General features: G+C 35.7%; 1 protein-coding gene across 1 annotated transcript; it reads right to left on the bottom strand.

The window, feature by feature from the left end:
- Positions 1-254: 254 nt before the first annotated feature.
- Positions 255-4181, bottom strand: LOC141815956 (amino acid transporter ANT1). The gene is made up of 3 exons (XM_074703815.1): positions 3813-4181; positions 2235-2897; positions 255-841 (listed from the first exon to the last, which is right to left on the bottom strand). The coding sequence occupies exons 1-3, from the start codon at positions 4053-4055 to the stop codon at positions 440-442; spliced, it is 1308 nt and encodes a 435-aa protein (XP_074559916.1). The 5' UTR covers positions 4056-4181; the 3' UTR covers positions 255-439.
- Positions 4182-10584: the final 6403 nt, after the last annotated feature.

Raw genomic sequence — 10584 nt, 5'->3', positions numbered from 1 at the left:
ACCTAAGGTTGACTATTGACTCGTTAACTCACCACATTGGCCGGCTTCTTAACCTTCGCTACCACGTAAGACTACTCAAGATCCGCCATATCACTTAGTGATAACACATTGTGTTTTCTTTGGTTGTTTGAATCGGCTACTAATTCCGATTTCGCAACTCAGTCTTGTTCCATGACCTATGGATGTTTTCCTTCTGTAATCAATACAAACCACCAAAAACACATACATACAGTTCATTGAGAAGGGAATCTGAGTAGTCGAAAAGGAAGAACAGTTTATCATTCAGCTGCATGAAGTAATATACCAAAGTCATTCTGCTACTACATCTTGAAGTTTTAAAACAAAGGGTAGTCCCCTGCCATCTGAAACATTCAGTCTCAAAGAGATTGTCTACTAAAGAAGAAATATGGATCTATCCATGGGTTTCTTTGCGGAGATTTCAACTAGATGGGTTGCCTGCTATGGCATTATATGTTCCATACACGGCGAAGGCCATACCGACAAGAACTATACCATAATCCAGTAGTTTCTGCCATAGCCGCATTTCAGAGCCAAGAAAAATGAGGTGAAATGAAGCAGGTAAAACAAACGAAAGTAACGCGCAGATGGTGCTCCCGACGAATGAGATGAAGTTTCCAAAACCTGGAACAAAAGAAGCCAATACACACAGCACTATAAGCACAATTATCCGGCTCCCGTGGAAAACTAACCACTCTGCAAACGGTGCACTGTGACCAAGCTTCTGAAACCATGTGCTTGACCTCAGCTTTGTTTCGATGATTTCGTTAATCGGGTGAACCATGATAGGGAAGGTGAATGCTAGACCAACACATAGACCAACCTGTCCAACACAAGTTAAGAGTTTCAGAAATCATCCTTTTATTTTCTAACTGGAGACGATAAGCAAAATGGAATTACTGAGATGAAAAAGATTGAAATCCTACACATTTCATCAAGCCTAACCATTAAAATAGAATGCAGCTATCTTACGATACCGGCACAGAACTACATTCCTGTAAGGCAAATCAAATTAGATTACATCTTTCTTTTCGCTCCTTCAGTTAGTATCAAGTGAGACTCTTCCATTTCTTTTTCTAATAGACCCTTAGTTGGCTAATTGGATGAAACATAAAAGGGCTAATTAGGAGTTCAGCACTAAACTTAAGTATTCTATGTCAAACTAGGTTAGGCAATCCAAAAATTTAACCGATGTTAACACCGACTACTATTATTTGAAGTTGGCTACACAAACTGCAATGCTTGCTTTTAAAGAACAAAATTCGATTTAAATCTACAGTAATTCCTCTGTGTCTTTCATTAGAATTTTCATGTCAACTAGTCAAAGGCCATATCGTTCAGACTCAACTACAAGCATGCAACACTCAGAATCTAAGTTTCTGACATAAATGTTGAGTGTAAATAATAAAAATATTGAGTGTCTACTCAGCATGTTGATGAAGTTGGTATCCAACATGAGTAGATGAAGAATCAAAGTATTAAAAGTCAAATAAATAATGAACAATTACTCATCTATTTCATTTGAATGCTGATGATGCCAGTTAAAAACAGATGTAGTTAATTTTTTTTTCAAATGTAGATTAGAAACTTTATTAGAACTACATGGTATTTATGTTGATCTTGTAAAAGCATTGGAATTACTCAGGAAATTAGTGCAAATTAAGCATTTCAATCTACTTCATTCGTTCTCAAAGAGCACTCCAACCAGTTAATTAGAACCTTGGGCTCAGCCTTTTGGAATATCACTTGTTACTCAGACCTACAGAGGGATAGTCACTTTCATTAAGTTTGCTACATACAACAGTGACCAGCTTAAGGGATAGTAATGTTGTTTGCTAATCACCAAAAAACTTGATCCATAAAATTTGGAATCACTCAAAATTTTCTTTTGTGCATATGTTGCATATGATGGTTACATTGAGATAACAGAGTATAAACTTACATGCCACCTACTAACTGTGAAGAAGTGTACTAAAAAAATTTTGTTTGCATATCTTTGAATCCACAAAATCTTACTATACAATTAAATAATTTAAAGGGTCCATAACCACTTGTACCAGTTTTTCTACCAATTCCATATACATAATACAGAAATGAAACAGAGAGGTTCAAGATATGTGTTTGCATATGCATCTTGAAAATGATCTGTGCTCCTAAAAATGTTCATATTGTAACTTGTGAGCATAATGGCAGAAGAAATGATAAATCCAACTAACCTTTACTGCGATACCGGACCAATTGTCGAGAAGGTTAAGTGTTATTATATCTTTGGTCTCATCTCCATATGCTAGGTAACCGAATATTCCAAAACATATATAGGCAACCATAATGCCAGTAAATGCCTGCAAAAGCACCAAAGGAAACTTCCTCTTCTCAGCCATTGAGGCCTCCAATGCTAATGTCATGCTGAAGCCCTCAAAACAAAAAACCGCCACACCTCCAGCAAATGGTAATCCCCAAGGACCATTAAAAGCAGGCCTTTTCGCAAAGGATTTGTCAAATATTTGAAAGTCTTCTTTGATGACTATTGCCATAGCAAGAACATTGCAGATATCAGCAAAAGCACTGAACGGAGCAAGGGAAGAAAGAGAACGGATAAAGGATAGAGCAATTTCAAGGGGAAGCAATAGAACAAAAATGAAGACAACAGGCATAGTGGTACGATCCTCAGTTTTAATTGCCATGAAGATAGATGAAAGATTTTGACCAATGAAGACTAGATAAGCAATGGAGCCACCAGTTTGGCCAATAAGGATAAGAAATTCAGTTACACAGCGCCCGATTGACCCAAAGGCTTTTGCTCCCAAATCCCCATAATTCAGTGCATGTGGAAACTCATTTGTTTCTTCTTTTTCTTCTAATTTTTGTCTGCATTGTATCTGTAGAAACATGAAGACGTTCCAGTTTATAATATCTTTCTTTTATAAACCTGAAGACAGAAAACAGAAAGGAAACAAACTTCAACAGAAAAAAGAAGTCTACTTTCCTTCTAATTATAGATACAAAATGTCTAAAACATAGAAGAAATTTTTTTATATTTATCATCGCAGATAAATAACATAATCAAAGAAATTTTTGCCATGGTTTCCAACACGAGAATATCATATGTCTGGTGTCTAATATCACAACCAAGTCTGGTCATAGAAATCCGATTGTGCATTAAAGCAGTGCTGCACTGCAATAACGCAGAAGAGATGAAATCAGATCTTTCTAGGATTTTATGAGTTTGAAATATTGAGGAAAGTAAATTCTTTGATTTGGTTAACTTGATCAACATGAACTAATGGGTGTACCATATAGTGATGCACATAACTAGTTCTATTAAAACAAACAATGAAAACAGAACACACAATGGTGAAGCCTTCTAAATGAATCCGTTCAGCTAAATAGTGGAATCATGTGTGAAATCAATCATTAAAATGATCAACTAGTGCCAATTCTAACTTAAATTACCTTCTTGATCTGCCTGAAGTCTGCCTTGCTTATCTTTTCTATAGAAAGGAAAATGCAAACCAGACAATTGTGCTAATTTGGTGCTTCAGGAGTACTGATGTTAGACCAAGTAGTTTGTATCGAAAAACTATGGAAGAAACACGCAGTAGATAGAGAAATTGGAACTGTAAGTTCCCACCAGGAAATCTCGCTTAAAAATTGAAGTAAAACATGGAGCAAACAAAATCACGATCTATTTGGGCATTTGATGTCTTTTCTCGTACTTTTTCGCCCCAAATCGGAAAAAAAAGGACAGAAATAATTGTTACAGGTGAAAATTATTGCGACAATTATTTACTGACCAGAAGAAGCATGCAGTAAAACGCGGAAACCCCGGCGGCCGCGACGCCGATTGATCCGGCCAGCCATCCGGCGACCCGGAACGCGTAGGGCAAGCCCAGAACGCCCGTTCCCACGACCGACACCACGATGTTCCCAAGCGTCTGCGCCGCCGTCGCGCCGCCGCCAACCCCCGCCCTCCGGCCCGCTCCTGCAGGCGAGGCGGCGGCTGGCTCCAGCAGCGGGGCTAGCTCGCTCTCCCCCATCTCCGCCGACCTTATCCGCCGTCAGAACCGACGCCGCGGCCGAGATTTTCCACACACCACTGAGGTTCCTACGCCCAGCGGGCGGCGACGTTACGCTCCGGGACTGAAATGGCCTCGCAAACTCTGCAAATGGTCAATAATGATTGATATTCCAATCATTTTCTATTATTCCTGGTCAGAATCATTTTTTTAAAAAAGAACTAATATATAAAAATAATAATAAAAAAACAGCTGTCTGTTTGTTAATTTTTTTTAATTAAAAAAAGACACGTATACGGTTCGTCTTCCTTAAACTGGTCGAATACGTTATAACACTAATAATATCATAATTATTAGAATATAAAAAAAATTAAAATTTAAAATTATTTAAAATCTTCAAAAATACTTTAAACAATATTTTTTGAATCTAAAATTTAACCGTTAGGCATTTTATTTCGTAACTAATTATAGATTCCTGAACGAATTTTGATTTAATATATTGTGTATCATGTGATTCGATCCGAATTAAAACTATGACATCTCAAAATTTATAATTTAAAATTCATGTTGCATTAGTTACAAAACCGTAGCTACTACAACTGTGTAGTAATTATAATTTTATAGCTGCTTTTATAGCTGTTACAACTGAACTGTTATACAATTATAGTAGTTATGGTTTCGTATTTACTATACAATTGTAGCAACTACGACTACGTAGTCTTGTTCAAAGATTTACAATTGATTATGGAGATGAAATTCATAACGATCAAGTTTCAAATTTAAAAAATTTATTTAAATCATTTTCGAAAGATCCAAATAATTTTAGTTAAAAGGAGTTCTCTTCTTACTTTTATCCATTTTTTTCATAATATAGTAGTTACAATTTTATAGCTACAACTCAATCTCAATCAATTCAGAATGAATAATATTGAAAGATAATTGTATTGATGGAGTGTCTTTTTATCATTTTTGATAAAAGACACTCCTTCAATAAAATAATCAATATAGGACTTCTTTTTTATAATTTGATAAAAAGGGATGTTATCTCGATGAAATTGAGATAATGTCCTCCTTCGTCGTGGTCGATTGTAATTTCTCGATTTACTTCCTCATAGATGGTCGTAAGATTAACCATGTGAGATCGCTGAAGTAGCGGATTCCACTTTTTATTGAAGATAAAGGGAGGTCGTAAGATTAACCATGTGAGATCGCTGAAATAGCGGATCCCACTTTTTACGAAAGATAACAAGGAACTTTCCCTTTTACTTAAAAAAAACTAATAATAAAAGACTATGTATGAGCCCAGCTATTTGATTTGACTTAATTTAAATGTAATTATTCCACAATAATATTTACATATTAATCTTTTAAATGCTTTTCTTAAATTATACCATGTGGATAAAGGAACTTACAAGGTAAGGTTGTCGGGGAGGTTGTTGATAGAGAGATTCATTCCTTCATGGATGTCGATCGTAATTGTCTTATCCTCGCAATTCTACCATTTTAGTATCAATTCGACTACGTCGACGAAGACTTAATATTATCCTCCCTAGCAATGACTTCTAGGGATTGTTCATCTCATATTTATTAGGTCGCTCTTGTTCAACGATAACGACTTATCGTTGAATTGCCTCAATTAGGACATAAAAGAGGTGAAGATGATAACAAGCACGTTTTAATGAATAAGATAGATTAAGGGTGTTAGAGAAATGAGGTGTTTCATAAGTTTACGAATTACGAAGGGTTGGCTGAAGTGGATGGAGGTAGGAGCGTGAAAAATGAATCCAACTCGTCAATCCGATTCGAGAAGATTGGAAAAATATCGAGTTAGAGTTGAGGGTTTTTAGATTCGGGTCAGATCAGGTTGGACTTGAAATCTGACTCGAAATATATTTTTTTTGGATCGGATTGAGTTCGATTTGGCTTAGGTTAATTTGAATTTAGGATGGAGAAATTATTTTAAAATTGAATCATGGAAATTGCGATGCTTTATGTATGACAATGTGGGTTAGAGAAATGAGGTGTTTCATAATTTTAGGAATAACGAAGGGTCGGTGGAAGTGGATGGCGGTAGGAGTCAAAAATGAATATGACCGGTCAATCCAATCCGAGTCAATTTGAAAGATATCGAGTTAGGGTTGGTGATTTTCAGATTCAGATCAAATCAGGTTGGACTTGAAATTTGACTCGATTTTTTTTGGATTAGATTAAGTTCGATTTAACTCAGGTTCATCTGAATTATTATGAATTATGATAGAGAAGTTATTTTGAGATTGAATCAAATTATATTTGAAAATTAAGATGTTTTATATATGATAATGTAGAAAGTTAGTTAGTATGATAATGATAAAGCATTGAAATAGTAAAAAATAATAATAATAAATATTAATTATTAGTAATGTTATATGTTCGATGGATTATAAATGTAATAGATCAGGTTGGTCGGATTATTCTGGTTGATTGGATTATCTAAAACTTCTGATTTGATTTTATAATTTTTAGATTGATTCGGATTTAGGGGTTTGAGTTGAATATCCTTATTTTGATCCAATTAGATATTGGGGTCATAACGGATCAATATAGTTTCGTGAAAAAATCAGAATGTCATCAATTGATGAAAGTCATAATTGACTTTAAAATCAAAATCTATGTTTTGCGTAGATAGATTTATACTATTAATTTGCTTAAAATCGATTAAGAGTGAATGAGAAATTAATTGTTTAAAGTCGGCCTAAAATAACATTAATTGATAATTAATGTTATATAAGGAAGTGCATGGGAAATAGTCCTACATTGGAGAGTTTCGATGGCCTTCCCTTCATTAATGTTACTGTGTTAATGAAATTAACACAAAAAACTCATGTGCTCTCTTCTTACGGATGAGCAAGTGCTCGCACTTGTGAGCCCGCGGCCTGTCATACACCATGGGCGCTTTGTTAAATTTATGCTCCAGATGACGTAGCACTTGGGTGATGTATAAGGCTCCACCATGGGCGCTTTGTTAAATTTATGCTCCAGATGACGTAGCACTTGGGTGATGTGTCAGGCTCGAGCAAGGAGAGATGCACTTGGGTGATGTGTCAGACTCGTATGTAATATGACAGTGCCTATGTCATGATATCCGCAAGGAGAGATGATTGGACGGCTGAACTGAACGAACAGATGATAACCGATGACAACCGTTGACAGATGTGATAGAAACTTATGGTGAGCACAGAGGAAAGAATTGATAAATCCTTGGTACATATTTAATGATCTTAACACCTGTCATACACCATGGACGTAGCACTTGGGTGATGTATCAGGCTCCACCATGGGCGCTTTGTTAAATTTATGCTCCAGAAAAATGTGTCAGGCTCGAGCAAGGAGAGATGCAATGTGTCATCTTTTATGGCAGTGCCTATGTCATGATATCCGCAAGGAGAGATAAAAATATGATAACCGATTTATAGATTTAGAACTTATGGTGAGCACAGAGGAAGAAAATTGATAAATCTTTTACTTGAAATTAAAATATTGGTGCATATTTAATAAAATTGAAAGGCTTTTTCAAAAAAATTACAATGATCTTAATACTATTAGCAAAAACATAAAAGCTGAGGATTGTTTTGCAAAATGATCATTATTTGGGAGTAAATTCCTCTCTTCGCTTCCCTCCGCCATCGCCCGTAGCCGCCGCCGCCCCAATTCCCATTCCCTTCTCTATCGCACCGCACTCGATCGAAAATTGACCGTCCTTCCTGTCCTGCAAGCGCCACCACGCTCTCTCCTGCTCTCCCTCTTGCAGTCGGTGCGACCCACAATCGGCCAGTTTTGATTCTATCGCGAGATCGTGATCTTCTCCTAGTCCCAGCAGCCAGCTCCTGCGATAAATTGGGAGATCATTCAGGTTTGGGTTGGATGGTTCATATAACTTGGTTGAAGCTTGCCAGTCTTTGGAGTAGATTTATCGCCTCAAATCCTTGAAATTTTGATCATTAATGATGTTTTTTTTCCCGATGAATTGTCACAAAAATTTCTATTTTCTATAATCATTGGCGCTGTGTTAAAAATGTATTTTTTTATACCACTTTAAGATCAATTAAATAATTTTGATACCTGAATACAGGTGTATGCATGAATGTCAAAGTTTGTCAATCTAGTTACTTAGTAGAATGTGAAGTTTTTATTAGTTCTGATAGAACTTAGCCATCTTCTAACATTCATGCTACCGCCTAATCTACTCCTCCATAATGTATATGGCTAGGAACATGATCATGTTCCAATAATTCAAAGCTCCTCTTTGTTTTTTTCACAATTCTGATTAGGATATTGCTCTTAGGTCATTTATCCTTCTGCACCAGCTAATACAAAAGTTTGCATGTGTTGTGAAGACCTAATTAAATGTCTAAATGGTTCACAAAACTCTCCAGAGTTATTGGTACTTAAAGATTTATTTACACGCCTATGTCTATAACATGTTGGCTGAACTTGATAATTTTTTCTTGGACTCTGGGAAGTCTAGCAGGTGAAGTATACTAGTATTTGAAAATTCCTATGGTTCTATTATTGTATTTTGCATAATTGTTCATTCAGTTCTTTAGATTAGTAGGATTTCATGAGAATTGTCGTAGGATATCTGGAAATCTCCCTCCCAGTTCTTATCAAGGAAGAGATCTGAAACAAATGGCTTAATAAACTTGTACCACTGACTCTTTTTTTGAAAAAGAGGGGAAACACCTTGCCTCTTTTGCAGTTTTTCTTTGTCAAATTATACAGCAGAAACTTCCACAATTTTATGTTGCTAAATTTTGGGTGCTGTTGAGAAATTAGTTCTATTAAATTTTTGGAATGGACTGTTTTCTAAAGGATATACAAAATTTTAGAATCAGACAAGTCTCTTAAGAAATTGCAATGGCAGGAATGCAAATATCCTCCTCTTGCCTTTCCTGTGCTTTTCCTTGTCTAGTCCTAGCAAATGCACAATCTCGCATAAACTCGTTGACAGAGGTTTGGTTCTGATATCTTCCTTCCTTTGTGTTTTAACTAGTTTCAACAAATCACTGTATGATAATGGAGATTTAGGCATTTGAAAATCTATCTTGATATCAAAACAAGTTTTTTTTAATTGCTCTGAACAAATATGCCTCTATAGTTATTTTGATAGTCACTAAAAATGCTATTGCTTAACTCCACTCAAGAACAATGAATAATGCTTCTGTGATATGTAAACCTACACCTTGCAAGTTGCATACATAACAACTTCATATAAAATATGGGAACCCTATTGGCTTAGGAAGTTATTCTTCTCAATACGTCTTTTCCTAAGACTATAAGGTCAAGGGCCCAAAAGCTTGAGATTTGCCTTCATCATATGCCTGCATGCCAACTCACCAAACAAATCTAAGGCTGATTTTCAGATTACAATCAGCTAGCACCTTGATTTATTTTCTTAGGTAAGAACAACAGTTAACATAGTAATCCCCATGAATAAGTTTAAACATGTAAACCAAAGCTTAGCAAACTTGTCTTTTCATTTTAACTGTGGATAAATGATGTGTTGCCACAAGGTTCCTTTCTTTGTATGCATGTGAATTTCGGCAAAACTATAAACATTTCTAAATGTAATTCTGTCTTATAATTTTGTGCATTCTCATTTAATAATAGTTGTTGCAATATAGTTTAGCAATTAGTGTATGTTGAGTCAATTTAGCATGTTCCTTATGTCACACTTTCAAGCTTTCTTTCAAATATTTATTCTATCTAATTTTTAGTATTCTTCCATAGGGACTGGTTCAGCATCACTTCCTGTGCATATTCCCTTTGCTTGCTTGTTATCAAAGGAAGACTCGTTACTAGTGCATCATAAGGTTAGGTTACTACTTCCAAGACATTTCATCAAGATGCTGAACAATGATGGCGAGCCTGCATCTGCTCCACAACCTGATTTGTGGTATGACCTACGACTAGGTTCCTCCCTTCAAGACAATTCGTCAACCAAGTTTTGCACACTTCGATGTGAGTTAAATTAATATGGTTCCAAATTTTCTCTTCCTTTCTTGCATTGTTTTTATTTCGTTTCTTGAGGGATGTTGCTTCTTGTACACGAATCAATTTGGAATCTCGCCTGGAGATTTTTTTTTAATAGTTTATGGTGCTCAATTTGGACCTGACTACATATTTATGTGTTGATTAGTTAGAGATCCCTAAAACTAATGCATGGGAACAAAGAAACAGGAAATAGAAGTCTTTTTCTTTTCTGAATGAAACTGGAAGGTACCTATGCCAGATTGTTTATTACGAGAGGCACACAAAATAAATGAGAGTATGCACAATATTGACAAAAAATAAAGAGAATGTAGTGGAGAAGATAACTCAAAGCACCAAGCTAGTGACACTTCTTATTGATGTGGGATGGATAAGTTAGTTGTTAGTCGTTGAATATGTGAGAGTTGCATTCGTTACATATTGCATGAATCTAGGTAAGAAGAAATCTTTGGAAAAGTTGGGAAATCACATTGGATGAAGTAGCGAGGAGAATCTAAAATGAATACATTCTTTAAGGAGAACC

This window comes from Curcuma longa, unplaced genomic scaffold (genome assembly GCF_044706935.1).
Source record: "Curcuma longa cultivar G26 ecotype Majalengka, Jawa Barat unplaced genomic scaffold, ITB_CL_G26_1.1 contig_13066, whole genome shotgun sequence".
NCBI lineage: Eukaryota > Viridiplantae > Streptophyta > Magnoliopsida > Zingiberales > Zingiberaceae > Curcuma > Curcuma longa.
The sequence above is the reverse complement of the archived record's forward strand: the minus strand, read 5'-3'. Positions and strand labels throughout refer to the sequence as shown.

Bases quoted from the DNA above. Each gene is read 5' to 3' on its own strand.
- LOC141815956 (XM_074703815.1), bottom strand. From the start codon at position 4,055: ATGGGGGAGAGCGAGCTAGCCCCGCTGCTGGAGCCAGCCGCCGCCTCG. The intron at 2,898-3,812 runs GTCAGTAAATAA...ATGTTTCTACAG, and splicing joins TTTACTGCATGCTTCTTCTG to ATACAATGCAGACAAAAATT. The intron at 842-2,234 runs GTTAGTTGGATT...TGTGTTGGACAG, and splicing joins GGTCCGGTATCGCAGTAAAG to GTTGGTCTATGTGTTGGTCT.